The sequence below is a fragment of the Zootoca vivipara genome, chromosome W, assembly GCF_963506605.1.
Source record: "Zootoca vivipara chromosome W, rZooViv1.1, whole genome shotgun sequence".
In the NCBI taxonomy this organism is placed as follows: Eukaryota; Metazoa; Chordata; class Lepidosauria; order Squamata; family Lacertidae; genus Zootoca; species Zootoca vivipara.
Window position 1 is genome coordinate 3,639,019 of NC_083293.1, and position 22,724 is coordinate 3,661,742.

The 22,724-nt window shown below is 46.3% G+C and overlaps 1 protein-coding gene across 1 annotated transcript in view; it reads right to left on the bottom strand.

The window, feature by feature from the left end:
* LOC118083807 (phosphorylase b kinase regulatory subunit alpha, skeletal muscle isoform) overlaps positions 1 to 22,724 on the bottom strand; it is a 50,585-nt gene that overhangs the window by 24,434 nt on the left and 3,427 nt on the right. The window contains exons 5-13 of the mRNA XM_060270095.1: positions 21,134 to 21,305; positions 19,084 to 19,254; positions 15,395 to 15,588; positions 13,547 to 13,594; positions 13,061 to 13,229; positions 9,306 to 9,388; positions 6,972 to 7,052; positions 6,343 to 6,498; positions 1,069 to 1,118 (exon numbers count right to left, since the gene is read on the bottom strand). Of these exons, the coding sequence (XP_060126078.1) occupies positions 1,069 to 1,118; positions 6,343 to 6,498; positions 6,972 to 7,052; positions 9,306 to 9,388; positions 13,061 to 13,229; positions 13,547 to 13,594; positions 15,395 to 15,588; positions 19,084 to 19,254; positions 21,134 to 21,305 (1,124 nt within the window). The remainder of the gene's footprint in view (positions 1 to 1,068; positions 1,119 to 6,342; positions 6,499 to 6,971; positions 7,053 to 9,305; positions 9,389 to 13,060; positions 13,230 to 13,546; positions 13,595 to 15,394; positions 15,589 to 19,083; positions 19,255 to 21,133; positions 21,306 to 22,724) is intronic.

Sequence of the window (22,724 nt, forward strand, 5' to 3'; positions counted from 1 at the left end):
TTAGTTGAACTTTCTGAAATTTCCAAAATGTTTTAAATGTCATAAATTTAATTTAAATTGAGTTGACATTTCCAAAATTGAAATTTCCGAAATTAAATGGAAATTTATGAAATTTCAAAAATGTTTTAAATGTCATAAATTTAATTTAAAATTTAGTTGACATTTCCAAAATTGAAAATTCCAAAATTAAACGGAAATTTGTGACATTTCCAAAATGTTTTAAATGTCATAAATTTAATTTAAATTTAGTTGACATTTCCAAAATCGAAATTTCCAAAATTAAATTGAAATTTATGACATTTCAAAAATGTTTTAAATGTTATAAATTTAATTTAAATTGAGTTGACATTTCCAAAATCGAAATTTCCGAAATCAAATGGAAATTTATGACATTTCAAAAATGTTTTAAATGTCATAAATTTAATTTAAATTGAGTTGACATTTCCAAAATCGAAATTTCCGAAATCAAATGGAAATTTATGGAGAAAGGGAGAAGCGGGTAAACGAGGGGGGGAGAGGGGAAGGACGGGCATATTGAAACATTTTTTTGACCGCCATATCCGTGAAAGACGAAAACGGAAAAATGGTGCTTTGACATTCCAGAGGGGAAAATAACAGCTATAATCCAATTCAGGGGCGTACCCAGGATCAAAATTAGGGGGGGCAAGGGGCGGGGCAAGGGGCAGGAGGGGAGGGGCCACGGTGGGAATGTGGGTGAGGCTACATGGCCTGCGCCTCCCAGCTCTTCCGAGGAGACGGCCCCAGGCTCCCGCTCCCGGCGCGAAGCTCCAGAGGCGCGCGGGGAATGCGAGCCTGTGGCTGCCTCCTCTGCTTATGCTCCCCGCTCCCGCTTAGCGCTCCTCCGCTTATGCTCCACGCACGCCTCTGGAGATTCGTGCCGGGAGCGGGAGCCTGGGGCTGCCACGCTGCCCCCCTCTGCCTACGCCCATGATCCAATTGGGGAATTTTTGTTATTTTTTGTTACGCTGGCGGTGTTCTCCCGATTCACCAAATTTGTGGGGGGAAATGAAATTTGAAGAGGGTTGGACCGGATGACCTCTGGGGAACCCCTCCACCTGTGGCGTGAAGACAAAGATGGTGCTCCGGATATCGTAGAACTTGGAGGTGCCCAGAACACCCATGTGGCGGAAGGGGCGCCCACTGAGGGTCATGTGCTGGTTGCGGCTTGTGAAGAAATTATTATTATTATTATTATTATTATTATTATTATTATTATTCCCCGCCCATCTGGCTGGGTTTCCCTAGCCACTCCAACAAAAGAATATAGAAATACATTAAAATATTAGTCGTTAAAAACTCCCCTAAAACGTCATTCAAGGAAATGTAATAGGGTTTCGAACCCGCACCTTATATGCTGCCTTAAAGGCGTCCCACGTATCTTCTGATTCTATCCTGCTCATTTTTTCTTATTTCCCATAATCCCATTCAAACGCCTTTTCTCTGCCTTCCTCCCCTTTCTTTCTAAACAGAGTCAATTATCTCACATGTTTTGGGGTCAGACTAAATGACCCAAGGGTTCCTTTCTCCTCTTCCAATTCTACTTTGCTCTTTTTTTATTTCTCATAATCCCACTTGAATGCCTTTTCTCCACTGTTCCTCTAATTTGAATTTTTGGGGGTCAGACTAGATGACCTGGACTCTTTTTCCGCCTCACCTAACCGGGCATAGATACAATTCTATGATTCTATTGATATATAGCCATAGCATATGCATCATTCTGCTTTCTTGAATTGTCCTACTCCTAGGCATAGCAGCCAACTCCTAGAGGCCTAGGTGCATCTCCCCCCCCCCCAATTACTGGTAAATACAGTGGTACCTCGGGTTACGAACGCGATCCGTTCCGGGTCGCAGTTCGTAACCCGAAAAGTTCGTAACCCGAAAAGGGCCCGAACTGCCGCTTTGCGCATGCGCAAAGCGCTATTTCCGCTATTTTTGCGCTTTGCGCATGCGCAAAGGCGTGCGGCGCTTCTGCGCACGCGCGCACGGCGAAAATACTTCCGGGTTTGCGAAGTTCGTAACACGGGTTGTTCGTAACCCGAGGTGTTCGCAACCCGAGGTACGACTGTACTGTATTTTAAAGAGTCACCCCCCCATGTTGATGGGCTTTCTATGTGGGGCTTCTCTCCCCCCCCCCCCATATTTTATTAAGGATGGAAGAGGGAAGGAAGGAAGAAATAGAGAGAGGGATAACTCATATTTGTGGGTGCCTCTGGGTGATGCTGTGATGCTGGAACTCTGCAGTAAGAGGACGGGAGGGTCGGGCAGGCGAGAGGGGGTGGCAGGGCGGACAAGGGCGAGGGAAGGCACGGCCGCAGTCACGACAGCTCCGAGGTGTTGCTGCATATCAGCATAATATTTCAACCATGTCGTGGGTTCAAGCTCCACCTTGGGAAAAAGATCCTGCATTGCAGGGGGTTGGACTAGATGACCCTTGTGGTCCCTTCCGACTACAATTCCATGATTCTATTGATATATTACCATAGCATATGCATCAATCTGCTTTCTTGAATTGTCCTAGGCATAGCAGCCAACTCCTAGAGGCCTAGGTGCCGCCCCCCCCCCCCAATTACTGGTAAATACTGTATTTTAAAGAGTCAACCCCCCCCCATGTTGATGGGCTTTCTATGTGGGGCTTATCTGCCCCCCCCCCCCGTATTTTATTAAGGACGGAAGAGGGAGGGAAGGAAGAAATAGAGAGAGGGATAACTCACATTTGTGGGTGCCTCTGGGTGACGCTGTGATGCTGGAACTCTGCAGCAAGAGGAAGATACTGGTACGCCTGTACAGGAGCCTTGCAAGCAGCTTTCTCTCTGCTTGATTTACAGCAGGCACGTCCAACAGGTAGATTGTGATCTACCAGTAGATCACTGGATGTCTGTGGTAGATCACTGCTAGATCACTGGCACCCCTAAAAAAAGCTCACCCAAAATTTTCCTCCTCCCTAAAAAAAGCTGAACTATGACCTGAAGCCCTAAACAAAAATGGGCCTCCCTTCCTCCTAAAAGAAGCTCAACAAGTTTGACCTAAACTCAAAAAAACAGGGCTTCCCTTCCTTAAAAAAACTCAACAGCTTTGACCTGAACCCCCCAAAAGGGGGTAGATCACTCCCAGTTTTTAACTCTGTGAGTAGATCAGAGTCTCTTGGGAGGTGGCCACCCCTGATTTACAGTATACAGATGCAGGAGGAGGGGCAGACTGGAACACCTCTGCTTTTTATAAACATCACTGTGTCTATCAAAAGCTACAGCCCCCCCCCTTTTCTTATTCATTTCCTTTTAGCCTTGCAGAGCCACCTTAGTCAATGCACCCTCATTAAATCGCCAATAGAACTCTTAATGCGATCCCTGAATGCTCATTAACAACTACCACTGAAGAACAATAGGGTGAATTGGTCAGCTATCAAACCTTGCCTGAAGGGATTAGGGATTTTCTGCTCCATTGTCTTAACTGTTTAAGTACCGGTAGCCACTTTGCTTTATTTATTTGATGTGTTTTTGTTACAGCTGTGTTCCCCCCCCCCCCAGCAAGTGGAGAGCTGCTCTCGCTAAAGCAAAGCCCTTTCCACTTCAGTTTTTGGAGGGGAAAAGTGCTGGTTATGGTCTGTAAAATACAATAATTTTTTGCTTCTAGGGGGGTGCAGCTGCCCCCTCCTGCCCCCCCTGCCTAAATGCAACAGTTAGCAATGTTATGTATGCTCCTCATTTGCAGGATAATCTCCTAAGTGTTTCTCAGTTAGACGCTTTAGGATTTAAAGTGGTGTTTGAAAACTCTCGGTGTGAAATTCTTCGAGATGACAAACTCATTCTTTATGCCAAGTGTATTGATGGTTTATATGTATTGCCTTTTGTTACAGGTGCAGCTGCTAAAGCAACTAGAGAAACTGAAAAGGCATGCTGTAACATATCAGTAGATAAGAATGAGAAAATGCATAACCACTGTGGGGGAGGCGGAGGAATCATAGAGCGCCATCCAAGAAGTGTCATCTAGTCTGACCCCCCCTCAAGAAAAGGGAGACCAGGAAAGCAGGAGGCAACCATAGAGCTGGAAAGGGGCCGGAGGGCCACCAAAGGTAAAGGCTACTTGTAAGTTTTATGGAGGCGAGTTTTGATTTATTGGATATCCCTATGGCATAAACTCCCGAACCACTATCTCATTCAATCATAGCTGCCAAGTCTCCCGTATTCCCCGGGAAACGCCCGTTTTTCCAGCTGTTCCCAGCTGAAAAAAACAAAAAAAAATTTCCCCGGCACGGCGGCCATTTTGGAACTGGGCAGAGCATGCTCAGAAGCGACTTTTGATGCAGCTCTGCCCAGTTCCAAAATGGCTGCAGTGCGACTTCTGGCGCGGCCGCCATTTTGGAAATGGGCAAAGCAGCATCAAAAGTCGCTTCTGAGCATGCTCCGCCCAGTTCCAAAATGGCGGCAGCGCTACTTCTGGTCTTTGCCCATTCAGTGCATGTGGCGGGATGACTTCACAAATTTGCGGTCAGTAAAAATCCATGCCAAATTGCTGTCCTGTGAGATCTCGCCCACTGAATCGCTCAAACTGGATCTAAATGCGGCAAAAAGGTGTATAAATCAAAGGCTGGATGAGCTATACCAAAATTTATTAGCTGGCGGTGGAGTCTGCTCGCCGTTAAATTTCGGCATAACCCCTATTTACAGTGCCCCGTCCTATTTAACATCGCTTATGGCCGCGTCTCACCGATATGCCTTCATTAAAGCTAGGTTAAATGTTTTCCCAACAAACGTAGACATAGATTTACTAAAGGCCAAGTCTCTTCAATGTGTGCTTGTGAAATTAAAACATCTGAATCTCTAGAATCATAGAATCATAGAGTTGGAAGAGACCACAAGGGTCATCCAGTCCAACCCCCTGCCAAGCAGGAAACACCACCAAAGTATTCCTGACATATGCCTGTCAAGCCTCTGCTTAAAGACCTCCAAAGAAGGAGACTCCACCACAGTCCTTGGTAGCAAATTCCACTGCCGAACTGCTCTTACTGTCAGGAAGCTCTTCCTTATGTTGAGGTGGAATCTTCTTTCTTGAAGTTTGAATCCATTGCTCCGTGTCCGCTTCTCTGGAGCAGCAGAAAACAATCTTTCTCCCTCCTCCATATGACATCCTTTCGTATATTTAAACATGGCTATCATATCACCCCTTAACCTTCTCTTCTCCAGGCTAAACATACCCAGCTCCCTAAGCCGTTCCTCATAAGGCATCGTTTCCAGGCCTTTGACCATTTTGGTTGCCCTCCTCTGGACATGTTCCAGTTTGCCAGTATCCTTCTTGAACTGTGGTGCCCAGAACTGGACACAGTACTCCAGGTGAGGTCTGACCAGAGCAGAATACAGTGGTACTATTACTTCCCTTGATCTAGATGCTATACTCCTATTGATGCAGCCCAGAATTGCATTGGCTTTTTTAGCTGCTGCATCACACTGCTGACTCATGTCAAGTTTGTGGTCTACCAGGACTCCTAGATCCTTTTCACATGTACTGCTCTCAAGTCAGGTGTCTCCCATCCTGTATTTGTGCCTTTCATTTTTTCTGCCCAAGTGTAGTAACGTACATTTCTCCTTGTCTACACCATGTTATGTTTATCTGCCCTATGTACAGTTCGGCTCGTGCTAGTATACTAAACTCCATAATCCAGCCTATGGCTCACAAACCAGTTGACCTACAGCTTGCCTGGGTTCTTCAAGATGTGGATCCTTATATTACTCTACAGCAGGCATCCCCAAACTTCGGCCCTCCAGATGTTTTGGACTACAATTCCCATCTTCCCTGACCACTGGTCCTGTTAGCTAGGGATCATGGGAGTTGTAGGCCAAAACATCTGGAGGGCTGCAGTTTGGGGATGCCTGCTCTACAGGTTGCTAAATTCCTAACAGCCGTCCTCTCGTACAAGAGACGGAATGGAATGCTAGCAGATTATTTATAGTTATAAGAATTTTCTATAGTGACATCAGATATTGATTTTAGCGTAGTGCCTAAATTTTTAATCTTAAACTTTTCTTTTTGAATTGTCCTTGTGAGCTGTTAATTGTGTTATATGATTTGTGGCTTGTACGAGTCCGCTGTTTTATTTGATTTGTTTTGTGTTTTAGGATGGGCGTAAAGCCGAATAAACACCCTGAAACTGTGGAAGTGAGTTTTAAATTTTTAACTTTGAATGTTCATTTGATTTTTTTAACTTTTTCAATTTAAAAGTTTCCATGTTGGTTTTAAATTTAAAAGTTTTGAAGGAGGCTACCTGGAACCCTTCGGATTTAAATTTTGGGAATTTTGAAAATTTGGGAATTTTGAAAAATTTCATACATTCGAGTATTTTGGTATCTCAACCCTCCCCCCCCCCCACCAAACCCGGGTTTGTACCAGGCAATGCTGCACCTCATCCGACAACACGTGGATCACTGATTGGGGACTTCCGTTGGCCCCAAAGAGGTCCAGCTCGTCCAAGGCCTCGAGGGCCGCCTGCAGAGGAAGAAAGAGCACCCCCATTTTTACTTACCTTTTCCCGGTGGTCCCCCGTATCACTTCGTCTCCCGTTTTTCTCCTGCCAGTGGCCATTTTTTTCCTTTCCGATTTGCCCTTCTATGGGCACCAAAAATGGCCGCCGCCGGCTTCAAAAGTCGCATCTACGCATGTCCGGAAGTGCATAGACGCTACCTTCGGTGTCAGCGGCGGCCATTTTTGGTGCCCATAGATGGGCGGAGCGACACTGGAAGTTGCATCGATGTACCACCCCTGACATGCGTAGAAGCGACTTTCGAAGCCGGCGGCGGCCATTTTTGGTGCCCATAGAAGGGCAAAGCGACACCGGAAGTTACGTGTCACACGGCTGCCGGTCCTGGATTCTGCAGTCCGGGACTTGGAAGGCAAGGTGAGCACCCATGCATGGGCACCCATGGGTGGGCACCCAATCCCGCTCGCCCTGTGCCCCTCACCTTGGCCATGCCGACAGAGCTGGCGTTGAGCTCCGTGATGCCCCGGTTGGTCTTGTCGCCGCGTTCCCAGATCCCGAAATCCTGCCCCACAAAAAAACATTATTATTAGGGGCTGTCGTTTTTATTATTATTGCTATTACTAGCGGATATTATGATCCTGGGTTCGGATTACGGGCTTATTGTTTTTATTAGGGATTCTTCTTCTGAGGGGTGTTTGTTATTCTTAAAGGTAAAGGGACCCCTGACCATTAGGTCCAATCGTGACCGACTCTGGGGTTGCGGCGCTCATCTCGCGTTATTGGCCGAGGGAGCCGGCGTACAACTTCCAGGTCATGTGGACAGCATGACAGAGCCGCTTCTGGCGAACCAGAGCAGCACACGGAAACGCCATTTACCTTCCTGCTGGAACGGTCCCTATTTATCTACTTGCACTTTGACATGCTTTCGGATGCTAGCTTGACAGGAGCAGGGACCAAGCAACGAGAGCTCACCCCGTCGCGGGGATTCGAACCGCCGACCTTCTGATCAGCAAGCCCTAGGCTCAGTGGTTTAACCCACAGCGCCATCCGCGTCCCTTAGGGGTTTGTTATTCTTACTGGGGTGACGATTTTTATTCGGGGTTATTCTTATTGCTATTATTAGGAGCTATTACAATCGTGGGTTCCTATCACTGATTATTATTATTTATGTATTTTATTAGGGGTTATTCTTCTTAGGGGTTAAGGGTTTGTTACTCATAGGGGTTATTATTGCGATCACGGGTTCGGATCAAGCCTTTATTATTTTTATTACAGGTTCTTCTTTGTTGTTTAGTTGTTTAGTCGTGTCTGACTCTTCGTGACCCCATGGACCAGAGCACGCCAGGCACTCCTGTCTTGCACTGCCTCCCACAGTTTGGTCAAACTCATGTTGGTAGCTTCGAGAACACTGTCCAACCATCTCGTCCTCTGTCGTCCCCTTCTCCTAGTGCCCTCCATCTTCCCCAACATCAGGGTCTTTTCCAAGGATTCTTCTCTTCTCATGAGGTGGCCAAAGTATTGGAGCCTCAGCTTCAGGATCTGTCCTTCCAGTGAGCACTCAGGGCTGATTTCCTTCAGAATGGATAGGTTTGATCGTCTTGCAGTCCATGGGACTCTCAAGAGTCTCCTCCAGCACCAAAATTCAAAAGCATCAATTCTTCGGCGATCAGCCTTCTTTATGGTCCAGCTCTCACTTCCATACATCACTACCAGGAAAGCCATAGCTTTAACTATATGGACCTTTGTCGGCAAGGTGATGTCTCTGCTTTTTAAGATGCTGTCTAGGTTTGTCATTGCTTTTCTCCCAAGAAGCAGGCGTCTTTTAATTTCGTGACTGCTGTCACCATCTGCGGTGATCATGGAACCCAAGAAAGTCAAATCTCTCACTGCCTCCATTTCTTCCCCTTCTATTTGCCAGGAGGTGATGGGACCAGTGGCCATGATCTTGGATTTTTTTTGATGTTGAGCTTCAGACCATATTTTGCGCTCTCCTCTTTCACCCTCATTAAAAGGTTCTTTAATTCTTCGTCACTTTCTGCCATCAAGGTTGTGTCATCTGCATATCTGAGGTTGTTGATATTTCTTCCGGCAATCTTAATTCCGGCTTGGGATTCATCTAGTCCGGCCTTTCGCATGATGAATTCTGCATATAAGTTAAATAAGCAGGGAGACAATATACAACCTTGTCGTACTCCTTTCCCAATTTTGAACCAATCAGTTGTTCCATATCCAGTTCTAACTGTAGCTTCTTGTCCCACATAGAGATTTCTCAGGAGACAGATGAGGTGATCAGGCACTCCCATTTCTTTAAGAACTTGCCATAGTTTGCTGTGGTCGACACAGTCAAAGGCTTTTGCATAGTCAATGAAGCAGAAATAGACGTTTTTCTGGAACTCTCTAGCTTTCTCCATGATCCAGCGCATGTTTGCTATTTGGTCTCTGGTTCCTCTGCCCCTTCGAAATCCAGCTTGCACTTCTGGGAGTTCTCGGTCCACATACTGCCTAAGCCTGCCTTGTAGAATTTTAAGCATAACCTTGCTAGCGTGTGAGGGCTATTATTATGGGTTACTTTTATGGATTATTATTCTTATTAAGGGTTATTCTTACAGTTTAAGATTATCATGGATTATTATAGGTTTTTATGGGTTTTTTTTAATGGGTTAGTATTAGGGGTTATTATTTTAACAGATTCCTGTTATAGGTTTGTTATTCCGATCGGTTCTGATCATAACGGGTTCTTCTGGGTTTCTATTTTTATTGTGATTCGTTTTCTCAGGGGCTGCACTCGAACCCAATGCCACACACCCCAACTCACCGCCGTTTTATACGCCGCTTCTATGTAGAAAACCAGGTTTTGCACGAAGTTGACTTCGTCCAGGCTGTGGACAATACGCAGCCCTGCAAAAAGTAAGAGAATCTATATACAGTGGTGCCTCACTTAACGAATGCCCTGCTTAACGAAATTTCCGCTTAACGAAAGGATTTTTCGAGCGGAGGTTGCCTCGCTAGACGAATCCGTTTTACGAAAAATCCGTCTAGCGAATCGCGGTTTCCCATGGGAATGCATTGAAATTCAATGAATGCGTTCCTATGGGCAAAATAAAAAAAATCAATGCATTCCTTTGGGATTCGCTAGACGAATTTTTCGTTATAAGAAAAGACCCGTGGAACGAATTAAATTCGTCGAGCGAGGCACCACTGTATATAAAAATGTAGAGGGTGCATGTTTGTTCCCCACAACCGCTTACCTGATCGTCCTCAAATCTGCCCACAACATCGGGGCCCCATGTGAGAGGGTCTCTATCCACTTACATTGTCCATACACACACTTGGGACAGGTAGAAACCTGGATTTGTAAACAAAAAAATTGCCCCCTCCAGTGGACATCCTACGAACAACATCCAACATACACCCAAGATCCCGCCCACTTCCCATCCACCCCACCACCAAACAAAATCCAACATAAGCCCTAAATCCCGCCCACTCCCCACCCACCCCACCAATCAAAATCCAACATACACCCAAAATCCCGCCCACTGGCAAAATAACGGCCACTCTCCACCCACCCCATCACCCCGGGACACAGCCCACCCCGGAGAACACACCTCTGCCAGGGACCAGGCCACCCCAACAGTAGCCTTCTCCGCAAGGACCCCCTCCCACCACGGAGGTACCTACCCCAGAGATCCCCCCATAGGTCTCATCCTACCCGATCCCCAATCCCCGCCCTCCGCGGAGATCTCCCCACCGACACGTCATCCCCCCCATAGGTCTCATCCTACCCGATCCCCGATCCCCGCCCTCCGCGGAGATCTCCCCACCGACACGAAACAGCCCAGTGGGGCCTACAGGGGAGTCGGAAGGGGGACTCTGAGGGCCCATTTAACAGACTAAGCCACAATGGGGCCTACAGGGGAGTCGGAAGGGGGACTCTGAGGGCCCATTTCATAGACTAAGCCAAAGTGGGGCCTACAGGGGAGTCGGAAGGGGGACTCTGAGGGCCCATTTCACAGATTGACCCACAGTGGGGCCTACAGGAGAGTCTGGAGGGGGATTCTGAGGGCCCATTTCACAGACTAAGCCACAATGGGGCCTACAGGGGAGTCGGAAGGGGGACTCTGAGGGCCCATTTCATAGACTAAGCAAAAGTGGGGCCTACAGGGGAGTCGGAAGGGGGCCTCTGAGGGCCCATTTCACAGACTAAGCCAAAGTGGGGCCTACAGGGGAGTCGGAAGGGGGACTCTGAGGGCCCATTTCACAGACTAAGCCACAATAGGGCCTACAGGGGAGTCGGAAGGGGGACTCTGAGGGCCCATTTCACAGACTAAGCCACAGTGGGGCCTACAGGGGAGTCGGAAGGGGGACTCTGAGGGCCCATTTCATAGACTAAGCAAAAGTGGGGCCTACAGGGGAGTCTGAAGGGGGACTCTGAGGGCCCATTTCACAGACTAAGCCACAGTGGGGCCTACAGGGAAGTCTGAAGGGGGACTCTGAGGGCCCATTTCACAGACTAAGCCAAAGTGGGGCCTACAGGGAAGTCTGAAGGGGGACTCTGAGGGCCCATTTCATAGACTAAGCCACAATAGGGCCTACAGGGGAGTCGGAAGGGGGACTCTGAGGGCCCATTTCATAGACTAAGCCAGAATAGGGCCTACAGGGGAGTCGGAAGGGGGCCTCTGAGGGCCCATTTCACAGACTAAGCCAAAGTGGGGCCTACAGGGAAGTCTGAAGGGGGACTCTGAGAGCCCATTTCACAAATTGACCCACAGTGGGGCCTACAGGGGAGTCGGAAGGGGGCCTCTGAGGGCCCATTTCACAGACTAAGCCACAGTGGGGCCTACAGGGAAGTCTGAAGGTGGACTCTGAGGGCCCATTTCACAGTCTAAGCCACAATGGGGCCTACAGGGGAGTCGGAAGGGGGGCTCTGAGGGCCCATTTCACAGACTAAGCCAAAGTGGGGCCTACAGGGGTGTCGGAAGGGGGGCTCTGAGGGCCCATTTCATAGACTAAGCAAAAGTGGGGCCTACAGGGAAGTCTGAAGGGGGACTCTGAGGGCCCATTTCACAGACTAAGCCACAGTGGGGCCTACAGGGAAGTCTGAAGGGGGACTCTGAGGGCCCATTTCACAGACTAAGCCAAAGTGGGGCCTACAGGGAAGTCTGAAGGGGGACTCTGAGGGCCCATTTCACAAATTGACCCACAGTGGGGCCTACAGGGGAGTCTGAAGGGGGACTCTGAGGGCCCATTTCATAGACTAAGCCACAATAGGGCCTACAGGGGAGTCGGAAGGGGGACTCTGAGGGCCCATTTCATAGACTAAGCCAGAATAGGGCCTACAGGGGAGTCGGAAGGGGGCCTCTGAGGGCCCATTTCACAGACTAAGCCAAAGTGGGGCCTACAGGGGAGTCGGAAGGGGGCCTCTGAGGGCCCATTTCACAGACTAAGCCAAAGTGGGGCCTACAGGGAAGTCTGAAGGGGGACTCTGAGAGCCCATTTCACAAATTGACCCACAGTGGGGCCTACAGGGGAGTCGGAAGGGGGCCTCTGAGGGCCCATTTCACAGACTAAGCCACAGTGGGGCCTACAGGGAAGTCTGAAGGTGGACTCTGAGGGCCCATTTCACAGTCTAAGCCACAATGGGGCCTACAGGGGAGTCGGAAGGGGGGCTCTGAGGGCCCATTTCACAGACTAAGCCAAAGTGGGGCCTACAGGGGTGTCGGAAGGGGGACTCTGAGGGCCCATTTCACAGACTAAGCCACAGTGGGGCCTACAGGGGAGTCTGAAGGGGGACTCTGAGGGCCCATTTCACAGACTAAGCCACAGTAGGGCCTACAGGGGAGTCGGAAGGGGGCCTCTGAGGGCCCATTTCACAGACTAAGCCAAAGTGGGGCCTACAGGGAAGTCTGAAGGGGGACTCTGAGAGCCCATTTCACAAATTGACCCACAGTGGGGCCTACAGGGGAGTCGGAAGGGGGCCTCTGAGGGCCCATTTCACAGACTAAGCCACAGTGGGGCCTACAGGGAAGTCTGAAGGGGGACTCTGAGGGCCCATTTCACAGTCTAAGCCACAATGGGGCCTACAGGGGAGTCGGAAGGGGGGCTCTGAGGGCCCATTTCACAGACTAAGCCAAAGTGGGGCCTACAGGGGTGTCGGAAGGGGGCTCTGAGGGCCCATTTCACAGACTAAGCCACAGTGGGGCCTACAGGGGAGTCTGAAGGGGGACTCTGAGGGCTCATTTCATAGACTAAGCCACAGCAACGCGTGGCAGGGCCAGCTAGTAATAGAATAAATTGAAAGAATGGAAAATTAAAAAAATATATATATATTGTATAGTATGTATAGTAATATAATATAATATAACATAACAACAGAATAAATATAATAATAATAATGATGATGATGATGGAATAAGATAAAATTAAATAAAACAACAATAATAAAACAATATAAAAATAATACATAGATAAAATAAGGATAATAAGAATAATGATGAAAGAATAAAATAAAATAAAAATAGTAAGTTAATAAAATAACAGAAGGAAATAATGAAATAAAATAAAATATATCACCTGACGCCGTCATCTGGGCTAGCATTAGGAGGTACAAGGAGGTGGCGTCCAGTTGCAAGTGACCCCACTGGTCATCCCCGACGACGGTGGCGCAGGTGCCGGGTGCGAATTTGGCGTGTAGAGCGTCATGGGGACTCTGGGTGTATTTAAAGGCCTCCACTTTGTCCACCTGGAGGAAAAAGGGGATCCCCCAGCGGACATCTAACCTGACCCCAAATATCTGTTCTGGGAAATGTTGGACAAACCTCCCTTTGTGGTCCATAGAATGGCAGGGAATTGAGGATGGGACACCCCAGTGGACATCTAGCCTGACCCCAAATATCGGCTCTGGGAAATGTTGGACAAACCCCCCCTGTGTGTTCCACAGAATAGCAAGGAAGGGACACCCCAGTGGTCATCAAGCTGGACCCCAAATATCCGATCCGGTGAATGTTGCAAAAACATGGGAATGGTTACACCCAGAGGTCATCCAGCCTGACCCCCTACCTGTCTCATCATGCACTGCAGCAGGCCTCGCATCAGTTTGACCACGCTCTGTGGGGGGAAGAAAAACGCCACTGGAAACTCAAAACCCGAACTCGGGACGGACAACCCCAAAGCTTCCTTCAGCCCAGCCCCGTGGCCAGGGGTTCAAATTGCCGACCTGGAGATCCGCAGCCAGTGGAGTTTGTTTGTCCGGATCTCGTTTTCTCCGCTCTGCTTTTTGACTCAGCATTCCAGGTATTCGGTCCGGGGATCGGGTTTCGATGTCACCCCCACCCCCACCCCTGGGTCACTCTGGGACATGCCAAAAGCAGCTGCCCTGACCAAGCTCTCAGGTTACAGTGTGAGGTTGGGAGACGCATTGCCAGTAAGGAGGACCCAAAAGAGGATTTCTGAGAAGGGAAAAGCCAGTCTTTTGGGGAATGGGTTTTTGGGTCACGGGTGCAAATTCTGCACCCGCTGGGAAGCCTTCAGGGCAGAGGGGCGGCAGCCTGGCAATAGGCTTGGTGCCTTGGAAAGCATTATTTTAATTTTATTTCATTTTCACTTTGTTATTGTGTTCTATGTTATCTTTTAAAAAAAATGACCTTTATTGAATTTAAAATAATTATAAAACAAAACAATCAACTAAAATTCCAACAAAAAATACACCACAACCCAAAAATATACAAATCAACAATCATAAACATTCAAATAAAACTTATCCTATCTTCTGCCATATTCTATCTGATTGTATTGTTCCGTATTGTATTTTTCTTTTCTTTTAATCTCCTTTCAATTTCTCTCTTCCTAATTTAATTTATTATCTTATTTCATTCTTTTCCTTTCTTTTCCCTTTCCTTTCTTATTTTATCTTCTCATTTTATTTTACTTATTTTGCTTAATTATTATATTCCATTTTTTATTTTATTTTATTCTTTTCACTTCTTTTCTTTTTCCTTTCCTTTCTTATTTTATCTCCTTGTTTTATTTTACTGATTTTGCTTAATTATTATATTCCATTTATTATTTTATTTTATTCTTTTCATTTCTTTGCTTTCTCCTTTCCTTTCTTATTTTATCTCCTTGTTTTATTTTACCGATTTTGCTTAGTTATTATATTCCGTTTCTATCTGATTGGATTGGATTTACAGGGAACCAGGCAGAGGGCCTTCTCGGTGGTGGCGCCCACCCTGTGGAACGCCCTCCCACCAGATGTCAAAGAGAAAAACAGCTCCCAGACTTTTAGAAGACATCTGAAGGCAGCCCTGTTTAGGGAAGCTTTTAATGTTCAATAGATTATTGTATTTTAATATTCTGTTGGAAGCAGAATTATTTATTATTTATTATTTTATTACATTACATAATTTCATTTTTTCTTTTCTTTTAATTTCCCTTTTCTTCTTATTTTCTTTCTTTCGCTCTTTCTGTCCAGTTAATTTCTTTCCTTTCCCTATTATTTTCTTTCCATTTCTTTATCTTAATTTATTTCCTTTCCTTTTTTTCCTGTCCTTTTAATTTATTTCCTTTCTTTTCTCTTTTCTTTTCTTTTCATTTCTTTCCATTCCTATTTTATTTTATTTGATTTTATTTCCCAACTCTGCCCTAGCTACCTGCTCATACCTGCCAAGTTGCTGTCAGAGAAATAAGTGACCGGGCCGGAAATAGCAGACCTGAAGTAGCACTGCTGCCATTTTGGAACTGGGCAGAGCAGCACCAAAAGTTGCTTCTGAGCATGCTCCGCCCCATTTCCAAAATGGCCGCCGCGCCAGAATAAACCAGGGAAAAACAAAAAAATTCGTTTTTTCAGCTAGGAACAGCTGGAAAAACGGGGATTTCCCGGGGAAAACGGGAGACTTGGCAGCTATGCACCTGCTCCAGCTCATACGCCTTGGCCTTGTCCTCGTCGCAGTTGGCATTCTTGCGGTAAGCCAATCCCAGTGCCCAAACGGCCAGGACGCTGTAGACGTTGTCGCGGACCCAGGCGTCCGGATGGTCAGCGCTGGCTGGCAGCAGGCCCGTCACGGGGTTCTGTGGAGAGATGGGCCTGTTGAACTCCAGCCTGCCTGCACACCCTCAGACACCCCACCAGTTGAACATCCGCGTGCCTACCGGATATTTCCAGGCCTTCCCGCCCTTCAAAGAAACCACCTGCCACTCCGCATGTTGAACTTCAACCTGCTTGGGTACCGGACATTTCCAGGTCTGCCTGTCCTACAAAAAGACACCGCCTGCTGCTCTGGCTAATGCACAGAACATGGGAAATGAACAAGATGAACTTGAGCTCTTGGTACAGCAAACTAAATACGACATAATAGGCATCACTGAAACCCGGTGGGATGAGTCTCATGATTGGAATGTAGAAATAGAGGGATACAATCTATTTCAGAGAAATAGACCAAACAGGAGAGGAGGAGGTGTGGCGTTATACGTCAGGGATGTGTATACCTGTGAAGAGATCCAGGATTTAAAACTTCAAAGCCATATTGAGAGTATCTGGGTCCAAATTAAGGGAGAGAAAAATAACAGTGATCTCACTGTGGGAGTTTACTATAGATCCCCAAGCCAAACTGAGGACACAGATGATGCCTTCCTGGAACTGATGGCCAAGCATTCAAAAGGAAGTGAGATAGTAGTAATGGGGGATTTCAAGTATCCAGATATTTGTTGGATGTCAAACTCAACCAAGAGCATAAGGTCGAACAGATTCCTCACTGGCCTTCATTGTCCAGAAAGTTGGAGAAGCAACAAGAGGATCAGCCATTTTTAGATCTGGTCCAAACCAATAGTGATGACCTGGTTAGTGGGGTAGAAGTGGCAGGATCATTAGGTGGGAGTGACCATGCTCTTCTGGAGTTTATTATACAGCGGAAAGGAGCAACCAAGCATACTAAGACTCAAATTCTAGACTTTAAGAAAGCCGACTTCGGAAAACTTAGGGAAACGCTGGGTGAGATCCCATGGACAGAAATACTAAAAGGGAAGGGAGTTCATGATGGTTGGGAGTTTGTTAAAAGGGAGATATTAAAACACAACTTCAGGCAATACCAATGAGACGGAAACATGGAAGGTGCCTAAAGAAGCCAGGGTGGCTATCTGAAGAACTTTTAACTGAGTTAAGGTTTAAAAGGGATATGTACCAAAAATGGAAAAAGGGGGAAACCACCAGAGAGGAATTCAAACAAAAAGCCAGCACGTGTAGAGACAAAGTCAGAAAAGCTAAAGCACAGAATGAACTCAGGCTTGCTAGAGAGGTTAGAAGCAACAAAAAGGGCTTTTATGGGTATGTCCGTAGCAAAAGGAAGAACAAGGAAACAGTGGGGTCACTTAGAGGAGAAGATGGTGAAATGCAAACAGGGGACAGAGAAAGGGCAGAACTCCTCAATGCCTTCTTTGCCTCAGTCTTCTCCAAAAAAGAAAACAAAGCCAGACCTGAAGAATATGGAGCAGATGATTCAGCAGGGGAAACACAGCCTAGAATAAGTAAGGAGGTAATACAAGAATACTTGGCTAATTTAGATGTATTCAAGTCTCCAGGGCCAGATGAACTACATCCAAGAGTATTAAAAGAACTGGCAAGGGGATTTCAGAACCACTGGCAATAATCGTTGAAAATTCCTGGAGAACAGGCAAAGTCCCAGCAGATTGGAGGAGGGCAAATGTTGTCCCTATTTTCAAAAAGGGGAAAAGAGAGGACCCAAACAATGACCGCCCAGTCAGCCTGACATCAATACCAGGAAAGATTCTAGAGCCGATCATTAGCAAACGGTCTGTGAGCACCTAGAAAGGAATGCTGTGAACACTAAAAGTCAGCATTGGTTTCTGAAAAATAGGTCATGTCAGACTAATCTGATCTCATTTTTTGACAGAATTACAAGCCTGGTAGATGAAGGGAATGCTGTGGATATAGCCTATCTTGATTTGAGCAAGGCCTTTGACAAGATGCCACATGGTATTATTGTAAAGAAGCTGGTCAAATGCGGGCTAGACAGTGCTACCATTCAGTGGATTTGGAACTGGCTGACTGACCGAACCCAAAAGGTGCTCATCAATGGCTCCTCCTCATCCTGGAGAGTAGTGACTAGTGGGGTGCCACAGGGTTCTGTCTTGGGCCCAGTCTTATTCAACATCTTTATGAATGATTTGGATGATGGGCTTGAGGGCATCCTGAGCAAGTTTGCAGACGACACCAAATTGGGAGGGGTGGCTAACACCCAGAGGACAGGATCACACTTCAAAAATGACCTTAATATATTAGACAACTGGGTGAAACAAAGCAAACAAGATAAATTTTAACAAGGAGAAATGTAAAGTACTACACTTGGGCAAAAAAAATGAAAGGCACAAATACAGGATGGGTGACACCTGGCTTGAGAGCAGTACATGTGAAAAGGATCTAGGAGTCTTGGTAGACCACAAACTTGACATGAGTCAATATTGTGAAGCAGCAGCTCAAAAAGCCAATGCAATTCTGGGCTGCATCAATAGGAGTATAGCGTCTAGATCAAGGGAAGTAATAGTACCACTGTATTCTGCTCTGGTCAGACCTCACCTGGAGTACTGTGTCCAGTTCTGGGCATCACAGTTCAAGAAGGATACTGACAAGCTGGAACGTGTCTAGAGGAGGGCAACCAAAATGGTTGCAGTTATCACAATAACGAATGCAACTGTTGGCAGCCAACGAAAAGGCCTTTTGGGTCACAAAAATATCAAGCTGAATATCAAGTGACAGCTGCCAATGCCTTTTGGAGAGATTGCTTGCTCTGATCTAAATCCGAACCCGAGTCCGAGATATGTGGCAGGCTAAATATAAGTGGCATTTCCAGGGCATTTCTCCTGACTAGCTGATGCTGCCTATTCTATGCTGCCGTTCCTGCATTTCAGCGGGTTGGGATGGATGACCTGGGGGCCCACCTCCGCCCCTCATGGTGGATTATTGCTTTCTTATAATCATAGAATCCTAGAGTTGGAAGAGACCACAAGGGCCATCCAGTCCAACCCCCTGCCAAGCAGGAAACACTATCAAAGCATTCTTGACATACGCCTGTCAAGCCTCTGCTTAAAGACCTCCAAAGAAGGAGACTCCACCACACTTCTTGGCAGCAAGTTCTACTGTCGAACAGCTCTTACTGTCAGGAAGTTCTTCCTAATGTTGAGGTGGAATCTTCTTTCTTGTATTTTGAATCCATTGCTCCGTGTCCGCTTCTCTGGAGCAGCAGGAAACAATCTTTCTCCCTCCTCTATATGACATCCTTTGATATATTGGAACATGGCTATCATATCACCCCTTAACCTTCTCTTCTCCAGGCTAAACATACCCAGCTCCCTAAGCCGTTCCTCATAAGGCATCGTTTCCAGGCCTTTGACCATTTTGGTTGGCCCTTGTGGTCTCTTCCAACTCTATGATTCTGATCAGCAAGCCCTAGGCGCCCCCTGGGTCCCGGCAATAATAAAAGCAAGAATTGTTTTAAAAATGCAAATGATAATATTTTTTTTTTAAAAAATGCAAACGAAAAGGAGATAATAAAAGAAAATAATTTCAATAATGCAAATAATAAAACAATCGTTAAAAATCCCATTCTGGCCAGCGCCCACCTTGCCGATGACGAAGATGTTGGAGAGCCTCGTGGCAAAGCTGTTGCCGTTGGTGTCCTTGACGTGGACCACGTCAAAGGAGCCGGGGTGCCTCTCGCGCCCCAAGTTGGCGCCCCCAGTCACCATGCAGAGGTTGCCTGTCGGGGAGAAGAGGGAGGGGAAAAGGGTCAGGAGGGGCCTGGGCAACAACGGCCCTGCGAGGCGGAACTGGGGACTGGGCAAGGGAAAGTCAGTGGTGCCTCGCTCGACGAATTTAATTCGTTCCGCGGGTCTTTCCTTATAACGAAAAATTCGTCTAGCGAATCCCATAGGAACGCATTGAATTTTTTGGGGGCCCATAGGAACGCATTAATTGAATTTCAACGCATCCCTATGGGAAACCGCGATTCGCTAGACGAATTTTCCGTAAAACGTATTCGTCTAGTGAGGCAACCTCCGCTAGGAAAAAAAACCTTTTGTCAAGCGGAAAATTCGTTAAGCGGGGCATTCGTTAAGCGAGGCACCACTGCAACAATATAAAACGGCTTCAAAAAACGGCAGGGTGGATCTGATTTAAATCAAACTGATTTAAATCACGATTTAAATCATTAGTCAGTATGGCTTGATTTAAATCATCGTTTTCTACATAAAGACTAATTCTTGCTGGCATAACTTTAATATGCAAGTCGATGAAGATTTTTAGAACAACAACTTTTCATATTAGTTTTTTCTTATCCCCAGTTTAATAGGTTAATCATTCATATTTGGACAACTTTTCTGTTGTACTTGGGAAGGAGAAAAATAATCGCTACCTTAATAATAACCATCTAAATAGATTTATTCAACTGAAACAATAACATTACAGCATATTAAAACAATCCCTTCAGTAGCACCTCAAAGACCAACTAAGTTTTTATTTTGGTATGAGCTTTCGTGTGCATGCACACTTCTTCAGATACACTTGAAACAGAAGAGAAAAATTAGAATATCCTTTTAATTGAAAAATTAGAATATCGTCGAAAAGTTCATTTATTTCAGTAATGCACCTTAAAAGGTGAAACCTGTATAGACTCATGACATGCAAAGCAAGATATGTCAAGCCTTTATTTGTTGTAATTGTGATGATTATGGCGTACAGCTGAAGAAAACCCCAAATTCACAATCTCAGAAAATTAGAATAGTGTTTAGCTACTCAATCCATAACTTTAAGGTGCTACTGAAGGAATTTTATTTTGTTTCGACACAGACCAACACGGCTACCTACCTGTAACTAGAATTACAGCATATGTTATTTGCTTAAACAAACACCCATGTTTGTTAACTAATTTGGCTAAACAAAAACAATATATATATATTTTAAGAAACTTAGACTTAGCCCAGCCTACACTTGAAAAACTTAAAATACTGTCCACTGCAAACAATCGGAAAAATATTGTTTCTATTCTATTCACTGAACTTCTTGAAACTTAGCACTGAAGGGGCTGATTCGGTATTCATAGGTTTGTAGAACAATAGGATTAAGGTCTTTTTCTCAACTCTGTTCATGTCATAACATTTTTGCTGTGAAGAAGAGGCATGTGACCTCTGTTGAGTCAAATTCAGTTTTGAGAACTGCAAAAGTAAACCAAGCGTCTGTGATAATATCTTGTAGGCAGAGAAACTGCCCAATAATCTTACAAAAAGAGCATGACATTGTGAATGGATTAATGTAGGCATCCCCAAACTTCGGCCCTCCAGATGCTTTGGACTACAATTCCCATCTTCCCTGACCACTGGTCCTGTTAGCTAGGGATCATGGGAGTTGTAGGCCAAAACATCTGGAGGGCCGCAGTTCGGGGGTGCCTGGATTAATGGAATTTATTTACCCCCAAAATTAAACATATACAACCTTATTCTACATAATAAAAAACTCATCTTTATCTCATGATGGAATAACCTTTGGATGGTCATATATTTTCCCCAAAAAACAATTTTTTTGAAATCAAAAAAATTGGGAAAGGATTCCGGCGCTCTTGACGCGCTCAGAGGAACCGCCACCTGTGTCAAACTTGATGAAGTCGGTGATCTTGCCCGTCTGCAGGTCGACCTGGACGGTGTCGTTGACCTTGACCAGGGGGTCCGGGTAGCGGATGGTGCGGGCGTCGTGCGTCACCAGACGGGGCGTGCCCTTGGTGCCCACCAGGATACGACGCACCTTGCACAGCTTGTACTGCCCGGAGGAATGGAAGAAGAAATCAGTCCTTTTTTGTCAATATTAAGAGCAGGCTTCCTCACCTTTGGCCCTCCAGACAACCACTGGTCCTGCTAGCTAGGGATCATGGGAGTTGCTGGGCTAAAATATCTGGAGTGCCAAGATTGAGGAAGCCGGATTAAGAGGCAAGGAGAGTCATAGAATCGTAGAGTTGGAAGAGACCACAAGGGCCATCCAAACCAACCCCCTGCCGAGCAGGAAAAAACCATCAAAGCATTCTTGACATATGCCTGTCATAGAATCCTAGAGTTGGAAGAGACCACAAGGGCCATCCAGTCCAACCCCCTGCCAAGCAGGAAACACCATCAAAGCATTCTTGACAGATGGCTGTCAAGCCTCTGCTTAAAGACCTCCAAAGGAGGAGACTCCACCCCACTCCTTGGCAGCAAATCCCACTGCCGAACAGCTCTTACTGTTAGGAAGTTCTTCCTAATGTTGAGGTGGAATCTTCTTTCTTGTAGTTTGAATCCATTGCTCCGTGTCCGCTTCTCTGGAGCAGCAGAAAACAACCTTTCTCCCTCCTCACATCCTTTGATATATTTGAACATGGCTATCACCCCTTAACCTTCTCTTCTCCAGGCTAAACATACCCAGCTCCCTAAGCCGTTCCTCATAAGGCATCATTTCAAGGCCTTTGACCATTTTGGTTGCCCTCCTCTGGACACGTTCCAGCTTGTCAATATCCTTCTTGAACTGTGGTGCCCAGAACTGGACACAGTACTCCAGGTGAGGTCTGACCAGAGCAGAATACAGTGGTACTATTACTTCCCTTGATCTAGACGCTATACTCCTATTGATGCAGCCCAGAATTGCATTGGCTTTTTCAGCTGCTGCATCACACTGTTGACTCATGTCAAGTTTGTGGTCTACCAAGACTCCTAGATCCTTTCCACATGTACTGCTCTCAAGCCAGGTGTCTCCCATCCTGTATTTGTGCCTTTCATTTTTTTTGCCCAAGTGTAGTACTTTACATTTCTCCCTGTTAAAATTCATCTTGTTTGCTTTGGCCCAGTTGTCTAATCCAGGCATCCCCAAACTGCGGCCCTCCAGATGTTTTTGCCTACAACTCACATGATCCCTAGCTAACAGGACCAGTGGTCAGGGATGATGGGAATTGTAGTCCAAAACATCTGGAGGGCCGAAGTTTGGGGATGCCTGGTCTAATCTGTTAAGGTCATTCTGAAGTGTGATCCTGCCCTCTGGGGTATTAGCCACCCCTCCCAATTTGGTGTCGTCTGCAAACTTGCTCAGAATGCCCTCAAGCCCATCATCCAAGTCATTGATGTTGTTGTTGTTTAGTCGTTTAGTCGTGTCCGACTCTTCGTGACCCCATGGACCATAGCATGCCAGGCACTCCTGTCTTGCACTGCCTCCCGC